The sequence below is a fragment of the Dictyostelium purpureum genome (assembly GCF_000190715.1).
Source record: "Dictyostelium purpureum unplaced genomic scaffold DICPUscaffold_239, whole genome shotgun sequence".
NCBI lineage: Eukaryota > Evosea > Eumycetozoa > Dictyosteliales > Dictyosteliaceae > Dictyostelium > Dictyostelium purpureum.
This window is the reverse complement of record NW_003519575.1, coordinates 36,282-50,997: the sequence shown is the minus strand read 5'-3', so window position 1 is coordinate 50,997 and position 14,716 is coordinate 36,282. Positions and strand designations below refer to the sequence as shown.

Below are 14,716 nucleotides of genomic sequence, written 5' to 3'. Positions count from 1 at the left end.
ACAACAACAATAATAATAATAATAACAACAATAACAGTGAAAATTTAAATAATATAGATAATATACCAATTGGAATTCATTTAAATCAATCTCAATCATTTTTAAGTGACCCAAATTCACCATTATCAAATGGTTTAAATAATAGTAATAATAGTAATAGTACATTAAATAATAATAATATTATTTGTAACAATAGCAATGATAGTAATAGTAGTGGTGAACTCGAAAATAATAATATTAATAATAATAATAATAGTAATAATAGTGATAGCAATAATGATAATAATAATGACAGTAATTTAGTTATTTCAACACCAAACATTATTCAAAATTCAACTTCCAAAGAAGATGAATCATTACAACAAAAAGAAATTACCGAAGATGATTCTATTACAACCACATCAATCAATCCATTAAAAAGAGGTATTGAAATTGAAGCACAATTAGAAAGAGAGCACAATGAATTAAAGAGAAGACAAAAAATCCAATTAAAAACACACACTTTAGAATATCAATTAAGACAGCGTGAAATGACACGTGCAAAACCAGGTACAGCTTCATTACAATCAAGAAAATTTTATTTAAATGTTACACCAGATAAAACTGTTTACAATATCGATACTCCAAATTGTATAATAAAGAAATTTACCTCAGATGGCGAAAAGTTGTTATGTTTTTCAAAAGATTTCAAAGAGATTATACTCTATCGTTTTATAGGCTCAAACTTTAATATACCAAAAGGAACCAGCAAAGCAGAAAAAGAGAAAATTGAAAGAAACTTTAATACTTATTTCCGCTCTCTTTATCAAAGCTATATACCAAATTTTAATGAATATTTATGCCGTGACTTTGCTTTGACAACTTTATGTGGAAATTATGTAGGTATTTTAAAATTTCAAAAAAAGAAATAAAATGTTATTAACATTTTTTTATAGTTTATTTTAGCATCAAGCGGAGCAACCACCAATCAACTTTCAAATCAAAATAATATTGAAGAGCACCAAGATATAAATAGAAATAGAAATACAACACAATCGATAAATTTACAAAACTGTGAAGATTTAACATTTTATTTAGTTAGCATTAATGACGGTGTTGTTAGAGATAAAATTACATTCAAACGAGATGTAATCCATTTAGCACATCATTCAGGTGTCTATCTTTATAAAGATTTGTTTATAGTACTTTCACTTCAATACCAATCAATTCATATCTTTCAAATTAAAGATGCCAAATTTGTAAATTTACGTACTATAGGGCCACATTGTAACGAGGATGATCAATTGGAAATTGATCATTTAAATAAAAAGGAAATTCCATTTTTAAAACAACAATTAGAAAAGCAACAACGTCAAGAAACCTATCAAACTATTAGTCCGATGAATCCTGATTTCGTTGTCTCCTATTTAAACAGAAATAAATCAAAACAATCAGCTTCAAATGATAAAAAGAATCAAAGAGAATTAAATGCAAATAATTTAAATAATCATTTAAAGAAGACTGTTGAAAATATACCAACAACAACAGCCACCAATAATACATCTCCAACCACAACCACAACCACCACAACAAATAATAACATAAATATAAATCTTAGAGCTACTTTACCAGATCCTTTAAATGATGTTATAAATCAGCAACAAACTAGACAACCACCAACATTACCCGCCCCAGCACCAACACCAGCACCAACACCAGCACCAGCACCAATACCAACACCAACACCAGCACCAACTAATAATCGTCCATTACAACAAACTCAATTAAATATAAGAGTTAATCCAAATAGAACCACAACTACAACAACAACCACAACCACCACAACCACAACAACTACTACAACTACTGAATCAAATCCCAATGCCTTTGTAGATATTAATTTATTACGTAATACTATTAATGGTGGTTTAGGTAATTCAAATAATGGTATTCCAAATATTACCAATAATAATGTTACTACAACAGCAACCAATAATACAACAAATAATATTGTTACCAGCCCACCACAACAAGATTTTATTTTACCTAATCAATCTACAGTTTTAGAAGACGAAGACGATATTATTTATCCAAATAGAAATCCTGAAATGAAAAAATTAAAAGATAAACAAATATTTGGAATTAAACAAAGATTCCTAACATATCTTTTCAAGAAAGCTAACACAAGTGAAAACAGAACCAAATCGCTCAGTATGTACTATTCATTATTCCCACAATATTGCAGCTTGGTTATGTGGAAAATGCAATCTTTGGATGCTTCACATCTTTTAATTAAATTTGGATCAATTGATGGCTTATTGGGTAGGGTCACCGATTACTGTAATCAAATCTGCTTCTTTGTAGTCTATAACATCTACACAACCGAAATTATAGGTGTCTATGAAAACTCAAATAAGGAATTTGCTAAAACATTCGAACAATTTTGCGAACATTTCCGTGCTTGTAGTTGCCCATCTGGTTTAATTAAATTTAGAAGTACTTGCTCAAACAATAGCTTTGTTCGTGAACATTTAATTAAACAGAAATTGGCTGTTGTAAATGCACGTTATGGTGGTGAAACCCAAGCAGTTAAAAGAATTTTATCAGCTCTCCCATTTTCTCCTCAATCCTGGAATGAAAGTCCATATTTTGATAAATATCTCTTTAGTTATGACGAAAAGATTATTTCATCAACAGAAAGACCTAAACCATTAGTAGATTTCCCTATTAAATTTTATTCCCGTATCAGTGGCGAAGTTAAATTCAAATTAAATACTGGTCTTCAAGATAAAAATGAAAGAACTGCCAAAAAATATGCAACCTATATTTTCCATCCATATTATCCATTCATTATTTCTCTTCAACATTCTTCAAACTCAACTCCATTAACTGTTAATTTCCACTATGTTAATGATGATGAAGATGAATTATTGGATGACGATGTTCAAAAATTATCAAAAAGACACAGAGTTAATTAATCAACAACTAATTAATCAACTTTAAAATATTTTTAAATTAAAATTCTCTGTAGTTTCAAACCAAATCAAATCAAACCAAACCAAACCAAACCAAACCATAAACCATCATAAATAATATGTTAAAGGCGAAATATAGTTTCATACACTATTATTGGTATACCACAAACAAACAAAAAAAAAAAAAAAAAAAAAAATCAAATTATAATTTGGTTTAATTTAAAAATAAAAATTATTTATTATATTATATAGATTAATAATCTATATGAATATATTTGTAAAAAATTTCTTTGTTCTTGCATTGCAAAGAAAAAAAGATTTTTTTTGTTTTGTTTTAAAATTTTTCTTTGATTTATAATTTTTTTCAAAAAAAGATGGATATTTACAAAAATTAAAATAAAATAAAATAAAATAATTTTAAAAAAAAACACCCAAAACAGTTTTTTCACTATTACTCAAGAATTGTTTTTTTTTAATATTTTTTTATTTATTTTTTTTTATTTTGTGATAATATTATAATTTTAGTGATTTATTTTAATTATATTACACATTGTTAATAAAGGTAACTGATATATATATCAATTTATTTTTCTTTTTTTTTTTTTTTAAAAATAAAATTTTTTTTTAATTTTTTAATTTTTTTTTTATTTTTTTAAACTAATAATTTTAAAATTAATTAATATGATTTATATTAATATGTATTTTTTAAATAATAACAGCACAGCATAACATCAATAGTATTTGTTTATAAATAGATATATTTTTTTTAAATAGCTTTTGTAAATAGATTATAATAATTTTTATTCTCTATAATAGTTAGTATTTATTATTAAATAAATGGTTTTATAATAGTAAAGAAAACAACAATTACATACATATAAAAAAAAATGAATAATCTTTTATCAAGTCTTTTTAGTAAAAAAAAAAAACATAATGATAATGAGGAGTTGGTGGATAGTGAAAAAAGATCTGTTATTGTTCCAAATAAAAAAGTATGTATTAGTTAATAAATACTGATAATAATAATAATAATAATAATAATAATAATAATAATAATAATAATAATAATAATAATAATAATAATAATAATAATAATAATAATAATAATAATAATCATTTTCTTTTTATTTATTTTTAGAGTAACAAAAAAACAAAAGATAAAAATTTAAAAGATGATATAAGTTTTAGTAAAAAGAGTAGTTCAAGTGAAGGAAATGGCAATAGTGGTATTAGGGAAATGGCGGGTGGTAATGCGGGCGGTGGCAATGCTGTTGAAGATAATGATGGTGAATTACATCCTGTAGTCTATTGTGTATCTGATGTTAAAGGGTTATTAAAAACTGATAAAAAGTGGATTCAAATAAGTGGTATCGAAGAAGAATTCCTAACTCAACATTTCACTACTGTTTTAACTGTATTAAACTTTTTAAGAAGAAGAGAATTGGTATATTACAAATTTATCGAACAACCTGAACAAATTAGTCAAATGAACAAGGATCAGCAAACTCCTAAATTTGGTATTAATACACCTACCTTATCAAGTACCTCTCCAATAAACAGTATACCTTCTGTTATTGTTTCCTCTATAATCGATGATAATAACTTACCAAACAATCTCCCAACAATAGATGGTGAAACCGTTGAAAATAATAACAACAATGATAATAATGTAAATAATAATAATGCAAATATTAATTCAAATAATAATGTAAATAATAATAATGAAAATAATAATACAAATAATAATGATGATAATGGTATCAATAATAATACCACTAAAATCAATATAGATAGTAGAAATGTCTCAATCCCAGAAATAATTATTAAAAATCATATTTCATTATTAGAAGAGGATATTCTTAATTCACCATCTATTACAGATAATTGTAATAGTAATAGTAATAATAGTTTAAAGCCATTGGATTTAAATTTATTAAAAATTAATAGTGATGATATTAATATTAATAATAACGGTTCTACAACACCAACATCAAATATAATCTTAACACCAAATAATATTTCAGGTTTATCATATTCATATTGTTATCCAGGAAGAAAAAAGAGAATTGATTCAAATCGTATTTTTGTTTCACCGGGCCAATTCTTTAAGTTTCCAGAGGAATATGACTTGGCACTTGAAAAGCTATTAAATGAAGGTAATCCAAAAGAACATTATAAGAATTTAGATTTCGAAGCAAGAGGTGGTTTTGGAAGTGTATTTGCAGCAAAAAATAAAACTCCACATTCAGTAATGGAAAAGCAAATGGTTGCCCTCAAGAAGATGCCTAATAAAACCAACAAGCAAAAGAGAATGAATCTTAGTGAAATTGGCTTTATGAAGTATTGCTCACACCCAAATATTGCAAAGTTTTTATGTTCGTTCCAAAAGTCTGATGAGTTTTGGTTAATTATGGAGTTTATGGAAGGTGGAACTCTTTCTCAAGCTATTAGGAACTTCAAATTCTGTGAAAGAAAGATTGCATTCGTTTGTAGAGAGGTATTGAAGGGTATTGAATACCTCCATAGCAAGAATATTTGTCATAGAGATCTAAAGAGTGGTAATATTATGATCAGTGTCAAAGGTGAAGTTAAAATCATTGATTTTGGGTTGGCAATTGATTTCAATATGGAAAAAGAAGAAATAAACATGTGTGGTTCATCATACTGGATGCCTCCTGAGCAAATTAATGGCAAGTTTCATTCAATCTCTGCTGATATTTGGAGTTTTGGTATTTGTGTGGTAGAAATGTTGGATGGAAGAGTACCAAACTACGATTCTCGTCTCAGAGCAATGGTAACTGTTGCGACCGATGGTTTAAAAATTTCACAAACTGAACGTCCTCTATGGTCTTTTGAAGCTTTGGATTTCGTTTCTCAATGCCTACAGTTTGACCCATCAAAAAGATCAAAAGCAATTGACCTCTTAAATCATCCTTTCCTTCAAAAAGCTTGTGATATTAAAGAAATTATGGATATATTACCCGCTTTGAATATGGCCAATGTTTTAGAAAGACAAGGCTTGTTAATTTAATACAAAAAAAAAAATAAAAAAACTATTTTAAATATTTTATAAATTATTTTATTGGTAAAAATTTTTAAGGCGATTCTAAAAAGCTTTGTATTAAAGAGTCACCATTAATTAGTTTTGTGGTTAAAATTAAAAATTTCCTATTTGTTTGTTTACCTAAAAATCTTAATGCACTGATTTCCGAAAATGTAACTCCACCTACAAAAAATACTAATGATACTGTTGGTGGCTTATCAAAGTTTATGTTATTATTATTATTTAGATTATTTAGATTATTTAGATTATTTAGGTTATTTGGGTTATTTATATTTTTACCACTGTTGTTGTTAATATAGCTATCACTGCTTGTGTTTAGATTATTATTATTATTGCTATTAATATTATTGTTGTTGTTATTAATATGATTATTACTATTGTTATTGTTTGTATTATTATTTATTAAATAAACTTGAGATTCTTCAAAATTTGGACCAGGTAATAGTTTTAATGAGTTTTCTATTGACTTCCAACCAATTCTTGAGGAGTTTAAAGAATATTGAATGATTCTAATTAGAATTGGGGCATAACCTGAATAAACATAAGAAAAATCTGATGGATTGGTTTCATCGATGTCGTCAACTATTAAATTTAACTCTTCTTTTAGAGATTCGAAGTTTAATAGTGGTTTTGAGTCTTGTTGCTTTCGAATTTGAATTAGTCCAATTTTTTCTAATTGATTTAATGGGAAGAGTATATCCATACCATAGTTGGTGACTATTTTTGATTTAATTGTTTCATAATCGTTTAGTGGTAAACCATTGTTGGTGATGCTATATAATGCCAATAATCTAAGTATTTTGAGAATGGGGTCTTTTATATTGATGCAATCTTGAATATATTTCTCAGCTAAAAATACATCAGAACCTAATAGAAGTTTTTGTTCGCAATCTAAACGATTTTGGAAATATGTTGAGCTTGTGATTTCATGTATCTTTTCAGCAATACCAACATGAACTTGTAAGCAAAATTCTTCTTGTTTTGAGGCATTTACTCTTTTCATTAGATCTCTGATAGCTGTAATACTTTCATTGCCTGTGAGTTGTTTTTTATCGTCAAATTGTTGTTTTGCCTTTTTGTTTAATACACCACCTGCACCCATTAGGCTTGAAAAGTTCAGGTCTCTAACCTCTTTGAATATCTTGTCACCAGAGTGTAATGGGTATTGTGATCTTTTACTATAGGTTTGTGATCCTTGGTTCATTTGGTTTGGTTGTCCCTTTGGTGTTGCATAGTTCATACTATCGACTAAAAGTTGAGTATCCACCATTAAAGTATTGTTATTAATTGAGAAATATTCATCAATTAAGCCTTCGTAGGTAAGTGGTGTGCATAAAGTTGTAACATAATCAATTTCCCTATCAATAAAAAGAATTGACTCTATTTCTTTTGAAACCTCTAATCTAAATTGTGGGGAGTTTGATTCCTGATCTTGTTGCTGTTGATGTTGTTGCTTTAATTCTTGTTCTTTTTCTTTTCTTAAACGATGTAAAATTTCGACAATTGATTTTGAAGCTTTTCCTTTTCCTTTTAATAGCGGAATTATACCAAAGAGAGATTGAAGTTTATTTATAGATTTGGCAATTTCATAACATATCGATTTATCATTTCCTAATAAATAGTCCCTATAAGAATTAGATAGCTCCATTGAAAGAACATCACTATCGAATGGTATCAAATCTAGCTGCATTGATGTAATTGTGCTAAAGTTACCATAAACACCTTGCTCTTCTAATATGCTGTTACAAATTGGGTCTACTTTTGGTAAATAGATGATTGAGTAGTTCTTTTTCATAAATTCATATAGATGGGATCTGATATGATCTGAGATGAAATTCATATACTTTACTCTTGGTCTAAGTAGATAGATGATATTTTTATTCTCGGTGTCTAGTTTGCCAGGTTTTAATTCATAAATTCTATCGATACCATTTTGTTTTAAAAATTGACCATCTATAAATAAATTCATTAGTCCAATGATTGTTGGGTCAATTACCAATGATGTTGAATTGTCGAATACAGTACTTCCACCCATATTTGATATTCCTTCATTTAGATTATTTAGGTTGTTCATTAATAATTGTTCATTCTTGATATAGTTGATCGTATCTACCAAATTGTTTTTATATTGTTCTCTTAATGGAATAAAATTTAAAATACTAGAGATTTCAGTTTGTTGACTTAATACTGATGGTTTATTTTGTTGTTGTTGTTGTAATAATTGCTGTTGTGCTATTTGTTGTTGTGTTGATTGCTGTTGCTGTTGAGATTTTCTTGAAAACAATGTTGAAATACCACTTTCTTTTTTTATAACATTACTATCATCGTTAATACTAGTAACATTGGATTTTTTTAATTTATTGAACATTTTTATAATTATTAATAAATTACATAAAACCAATATATGAAATAAAAAATAAAAAAAAGATATTTTTTATTGATTAAAAAAAATTAAAAAAAAAAAAAAATTAAAAAAAAAATTTATTTTAAAAAATTATATTTATGACGGTTACTCTCCACATAAATTAATCCATGGATTATTCAAATTCTTTAGTTTAATAATATTTGATGTTTTCGATATAATAAATATTATTATATTATATTTCTTATAATAAAACCTTTGACCAAAAAAAAATGGTCACAGGAGCAAAATTTGATTGTTGATTAGGACACTTGTTTATTTTCCCATCTATTGATTTTTCCTTCTATTATTTATAATGTGATGTAAGGTTAAAATTTGTTGATTATTAATAAAAACTAAACTGTATACATACCATCCCTAATTAAATTACTATGATATATGCAATAAAACTATACACGAACAATAAATATAATAAATATCTTCTTAAATTTATTTTAGAATGTGGAACACCCAAAGATTCTGCAATTTCTGGTACATTACCATCCTGAAACAATTGTAAATTACACGGCGAATCTGCACAAAAATCAAAGGGTAGTAATTTTTCGGAACAAAATGATTCATAACACAAAGATTCTTGCATGCAATTTCTTCTAACACATGAAAATGGATTTGCTGAGTATGGTTGTGTACAATTTGACCTAAGAAAACACTCTATATAAAGCTTAATGTTATATTAATACTAATATAAAATCTATTTAATTTGATTTATTGTATTTTACTTTTGAAGCATCTTGACAATTGTTCCCAAGAAATGTACCTAAAATTACACAATATCCAATACCACTTGTAGGATCACATTTACAATATTCATTCTCACCACAAGATCTTCTTGTGGTACATGTATTAAACTTATTTGAACCAGGATTCGAACATTTACCCAATGCTTTTAAAATGAATTAAATATTAATATTAATTTGTTTTTTTAGATTTATAACTACATACATGAACCAACAAAAAGAGGGCTACACTAATCATCATAAAAAAAAGAAAATTAATAAATATTTTTTTTACTTTTATTTTTTAAATTAAACCTACATATTGTCCCAAACCCCATTGACAAGAAAATTTCGCTGTTAAACAAGGTGAACCTTCTGGTACATCATCTATACATATTCCTATTGAAGATACATTAAATGATTTTAAAATACATGACCTAAAATTTTTATTACATGGAAGTGATCTATAGATAAAACATTCATTTTCCTATATAAAAAAAATATTAATACTATTATATATACAAAATAAAACAACTATATTTACCTGTAATATATACTTTTGGCAAGCCCCATTTGTGCATATTTCATCCTCTGCACATTGCAAATCAGAAAAACATCTATTTTTAAAAAAAATGATCAGCATGATTTTATTTTATTTTGTTTTAAAAATAATATATATTTAATAATACCCCAATAAAGGTGTTGAGCAAACATTATTAACGCAATCTAAACTATGAGAGCATTGAATAGATTTATTACAAGCTCCACCATAGTCTATAAAAAAAGCTTTTTCGCAATATTTTTTTCCATTTAATGATGGTACACATGAATAACCAAAATCGCAATCTGCACTTATTTGACAAACTTCATTTTCTAATAAACCCTCTACACATATTCCATCCAAACATCTATCACGTATGTCACATTCAAATCCACTGATATTATTATTGGTTAATAAAATATAAATTATATAAAAATACTACTATTACATACGTTGTTTTATTTTCTGTACTGCAATGTTCTCCTCTTTTTGCACATAAATTAATTGTACAGGATAAATCCTCTTCATTTGTTGGAATAGGATATCCAAACTTTACCTGAGCTTCATTATAATGAATAAATACAATAAATAATAGTGATATTAATATAGATTTGTTTTTTTTTATTTTTAAAATCATATCAACCCAATGTTAATATAAATATAATGTATAAAATTAAAAATATATTTTTTCATTTTATTTAAAATATAAAAAAAAAAAAATAAAAATAAAAATAATTATTTTCTCTATTAAAATTAGTGGGTATGGGAAATATAAATAAATAAATAAAAAATAAAAAAATAATTATTTTTTTTTAGAGTGGGAGGTGTGTTTGTATTTTCTCTTAATTGTTTTACTATAAAAAGGTAATGATTGTAAAAAAAAAAGAAAAGATATAATTTGTATAATTATTTAAATATTAATAAAATATTTAGTGATTTTATTTTATTTTTTTTATTTTATTTTATTTTATTTTATTTTTATTTTTAAATATTTAATTTTTTAAATGATTCAATAGTTTGATTTGTTAAAGTAATTTCTTCTTCTAATGATTTAAGTTTAGTTGAATCATTATCTTTAATAGTTTGTGGAACTTTTTCATAAGTTGGTGCTTGAGTTTTTGATTGAAGAGTGTCAAAGTTTTTAACTAAAAGAGATTTCTTTGATTCGAGACGTCCAATTTCTTGATTGAAATCAACTGAACCTCTAACATCTAAAAGAATTGAAACATTTTCATTGACGATATTGATGATACAACCTGGACGTGATTCAGCACTAATGTGAACTTCAAGTTGTGAAGCATAAGCTAAAACACGAATGAATTGAGCGTGACTATTGAATCTTTCAAGATTTTCGTGATCTTTGACGTGAATAAAGGTGTGAATCTTTTTAGAGGTTGGGATATTGTAGGATGAACGAAGTGAACGAATTGATTTAATGACATCTTGGCATTCCATCATTTCCTTTTCGATGCTTGGTGATTCCCAAAGTGGTTGTGGAATTGGGTATGGAGCTAACATAATGGATGGAATAGTATCACCTTGACGACGTGGTAATGATTGGTAAAGTTCTTCTGAGAGGAATGGCATGAATGGATGAATAAGACGAAGACCAATATCAATGCAAGTGTAAAGGGTTTCTTTAGTTTTTTGTTTAATTGGAGCATCCTCTTCAATTGAAAAGATAGATTTGGTCATTTCTAAATAGACATCGCATAATTCAGATAACCAAAAGTTGTAAACTGCAGTGGTAGCTTTAGAGAAATCGTAGCTGTCAAAACCTTCATTAGCGTCTTTAATGGCACGTTGAGCAGCATTGAGAATCCAAATATTGATGGCATTTGTGTCTTTAAGTAACTCTTGGGCATCAAAAGCGGATGGTTTAAATAATGATTCTAATTTCATATGAGCGAAACGAGTAGCATTCCAAATCTTGTTACAGAAATTACGATAAGCAACAACACGTTGAATATCAAGATTGATATCACGGCCTTGAGATGTGTAAGCACAGAGAGCAAATCTCATAGCATCAGTACCACATTCTGCAATACCATTTGGGAAATCTTGTTTGACACCAGCAGAAGCTTTTTCGACTTCTTTTGGATCAAGATTACCTTCATAAAGTTTTTCTATAAGACCATCTAATGAAACACCTTTAATAACATCATTTGGATCAATGACATTACCTAATGATTTTGACATCTTTCTGCCATGAGCATCTCTGACCATAGAGTGAAGGAAAACAGTATCAAATGGTAATTTACCAGTTAATTGTTGACCCATCATAACCATACGAGCGACCCAGAAGAAAAGAATATCTGAACCAGTTTCTAAAAGTGAAGTTGGATAGAAATTCATCATATCTTCAGTTTGATCTGGCCATCCCATAACTGAGAATGGGAAGAGACCTGATGAGAACCAAGTATCTAAAACATCTGGATCTTGTTCGATTGAAACAATATCTTCATCTGAGCATTTGAATTTTTCTGTGGCATTCTTTCTAGCTTCTTCTTGGTTCATACCAACAACCCATTGATTAGTATCATATGGATTAGATCTAACACCTTTGATACTGACATGGTAAGCTGGAATACGATGACCCCACCATAATTGTCTTGAAACACACCAATCTTTAATTGATTCTAACCAACGGTACCAGGTGATTTTTTGAGTTTCTGGAATAATTTTGAGGTCACCATCCTTGACAGCATTTAATGCTTTGGCACCCATTTCATCGCATTTAACGTACCATTGTGGTTTGATCATTGGTTCGATGATATCCTTTGAACGAGAGCAGATACCTAATCTCATCTTGTTATCCTTCATGCCCTTGTAAAGACCTTTTTCTTTTAATGCCTCAACAACTGCATTACGACAATCGAATCTCTTCATACCAGCAAACTTACCACCATTTTCATTGATTATACCTTCATCTGTGAATAAATTGATAAACTCTAATTTGTGACGAAGGGCAGTTTCATAATCGTTTGGATCGTGTGATGGAGTAATCTTGACAACACCAGTACCAAAATCTTTATCGACTAAAATAGCATCAGTAATAATTGGAATCTTACGATCGACCAATGGATGAACAGCAAATTTACCATGGAGATGTTTATAACGTTCATCATCTGGGTGAACAGCGATGGCAGTATCAGCTAACATTGTTTCAATACGGGTGGTAGCAACAACTAAATGTTCACCAGTACCTTCGACTGGATAAGCAAATTCAAAGAGGACACCAAAATCATAAAGACCATCATGACCTGGAACTGGTAATTTAGTGTGTTTCTCTAAATCTTTGAAATCGACTTCGATATCTGAAATAGCGGTTTTAAGGGCACATGACCAATTGACTAAACGAGTGGTACGGAAAATAAGACCATCATTAAACATACGAATAAAAGCAGTGTTGACAGCTCTTGAACGTGGCTCGTCCATTGTGAAAACTTCACGCTTCCAATCATATGATGAAGCCATCTTCTTTAATTGATTTTGAATACGAGTACCATATTCAGATTTCCATTCCCAAACTTTTTTAATAAATTCTTCACGACCTAAATCATGACGAGTGATCTTTGAATCTTTCCAAAGTTTCTTTTCGACAACTACTTGTGTTGCAATACCAGCGTGATCTGTACCTGGAACCCATAAACAAACTTCACCCTTCATACGACGATAACGAACAACTGCATCTTGAATTGAGTTGGTTAAAGCATGACCTAAATGAAGACTACCTGTAACATTTGGTGGTGGAATAACAATAATAAATTTCTTATCTTTCATAACATGTGGTTGAATTTCCATTTGTGTTTCTGGTGAAAAATATCCATTTTCTAACCAATAATCATACCAAACTGATTCTACAGCTAATGGATGATATGCTGGTAATAAATTTGATGTATCTATAAAAATTTTAAAATAATTTGAATTTGAATTTGAATATGTATTGTTGAAATATTTTTAAATAATTTGATTTTTTAAAAATTAATTTGAATAGTAATGATAATTTAATACCTATTAGTATGATGAGATTGATATTTTAAAAACATATAAGTTCCCTTATTAAACTTACTTTTAATTGAACCTTTTGGAGTTTTTAATAATTCTGAAATATAATCATTAATTTTCTTTGTTTCAGCTTCTTGTTTTTCTTTTTCTTCATTTTCTTTAGCTTTCTTTTCTGCTTCTTTTTTGGCTTTATTTGCAAGTTCCTTTTCTTTGGCAGCAGCTTGTTTAGCTTCTTTTTCTTTCATTTTGAGTAACTTTTCAGCTTTTTCAGCTTCTTTAGCTTTCTTTTTTTCTTCATTCTTTCTTTTAGTTTCTTCATCAATCTCCTTTTTTGGAGCTTCTGGAGTTGGTTGTTGATCTGACATCTTTTATTAATTTACAGATATTTATTAATAAACTAAAATAAATAAATATAAATATAAATGTGAACAATAATAAAAAAAATAAAAAAAATAATTTTTTAAAAATTTAAAAAAAAAATTTAAAAAAAAAATAAAAAATAATTAAAAATTTTTATTTTCGTTTTTTTTTGAATTTTACATATTTATCCCTATTTTAAATGAATGTGGATATTAAATAAAAAAGGGTGTATTATCACCCTTTATTAAACCTACTTTGTTTTTCTTTGATTTTTTTTTTTTTAGTTTTTAAAATATCATTATAAATCTTAAATAAATTACTTTTTTTTTTTTTTTTTTTATAACATTTAAATTAAAAAAAGGGGAAAATATTATTAAAAAAAAAAATTACACTATTTTTCTCAGTTCCTATAATGACCAAGTTTTATATTAAAAGGTTATTCTTTGGTCTAAATTTCTTATTTTTTTAGCAAAACAGGTCAATCTAAAAAAGAAATTTATAATCTTTGGCTGGTCCCAAAAAAAGAAATTAAATAAAAAAAACCCAAAAAATAAATAAACAGATAAAATAAATAATTTACATCATTTCGTTTGTGTTCGTTTATTATAAAAAACATACATATACAAATTGTAATTTATTCTTTTTTTTTAT

At 27.2% G+C, this 14,716-nt stretch overlaps 5 protein-coding genes across 5 annotated transcripts; 2 read left to right on the top strand and 3 right to left on the bottom strand.

The window, feature by feature from the left end:
* Window positions 1-530: 530 nt before the first annotated feature.
* On the top strand, window positions 531-2,957 carry DICPUDRAFT_155299 (uncharacterized protein; the record flags this gene model as incomplete). The annotated part of the gene is made up of 2 exons (XM_003290715.1): window positions 531-882; window positions 946-2,957. The coding sequence occupies 2 exons, from the start codon at window positions 531-533 to the stop codon at window positions 2,955-2,957; spliced, it is 2,364 nt and encodes a 787-aa protein (XP_003290763.1).
* An 884-nt stretch (window positions 2,958-3,841) lies between these two features.
* Window positions 3,842-5,988, top strand: DICPUDRAFT_95210 (uncharacterized protein; the record flags this gene model as incomplete). Its single annotated transcript, XM_003290714.1, has 3 exons — window positions 3,842-3,946; window positions 4,093-4,471; window positions 4,745-5,988. 3 exons carry the CDS (start codon window positions 3,842-3,844, stop codon window positions 5,983-5,985), a joined length of 1,725 nt encoding a protein of 574 aa, XP_003290762.1. The 3' UTR covers window positions 5,986-5,988.
* A 61-nt stretch (window positions 5,989-6,049) lies between these two features.
* Window positions 6,050-8,053, bottom strand: DICPUDRAFT_37919 (uncharacterized protein; the record flags this gene model as incomplete). The annotated part of the gene is made up of 3 exons (XM_003290706.1): window positions 6,050-6,201; window positions 6,325-7,449; window positions 7,504-8,053. The coding sequence occupies 3 exons, from the start codon at window positions 8,051-8,053 to the stop codon at window positions 6,050-6,052; spliced, it is 1,827 nt and encodes a 608-aa protein (XP_003290754.1).
* An 874-nt stretch (window positions 8,054-8,927) lies between these two features.
* DICPUDRAFT_18421 (uncharacterized protein) lies at window positions 8,928-10,310 on the bottom strand (the record flags this gene model as incomplete). Its single annotated transcript, XM_003290705.1, has 7 exons — window positions 8,928-9,101; window positions 9,160-9,323; window positions 9,383-9,407; window positions 9,476-9,643; window positions 9,701-9,773; window positions 9,846-10,091; window positions 10,150-10,310. Coding segments are annotated over 7 exons (1,011 nt in total), but the record flags the coding sequence as incomplete, so codon positions are not given.
* Window positions 10,311-10,599: 289 nt separating this feature from the next.
* DICPUDRAFT_49396 (uncharacterized protein) lies at window positions 10,600-14,118 on the bottom strand. Its single transcript, XM_003290704.1, has 2 exons — window positions 13,770-14,118; window positions 10,600-13,599 (listed from the first exon to the last, which is right to left on the bottom strand). The coding sequence occupies exons 1-2, from the start codon at window positions 14,068-14,070 to the stop codon at window positions 10,682-10,684; spliced, it is 3,219 nt and encodes a 1,072-aa protein (XP_003290752.1). The 5' UTR covers window positions 14,071-14,118; the 3' UTR covers window positions 10,600-10,681.
* Window positions 14,119-14,716: the final 598 nt, after the last annotated feature.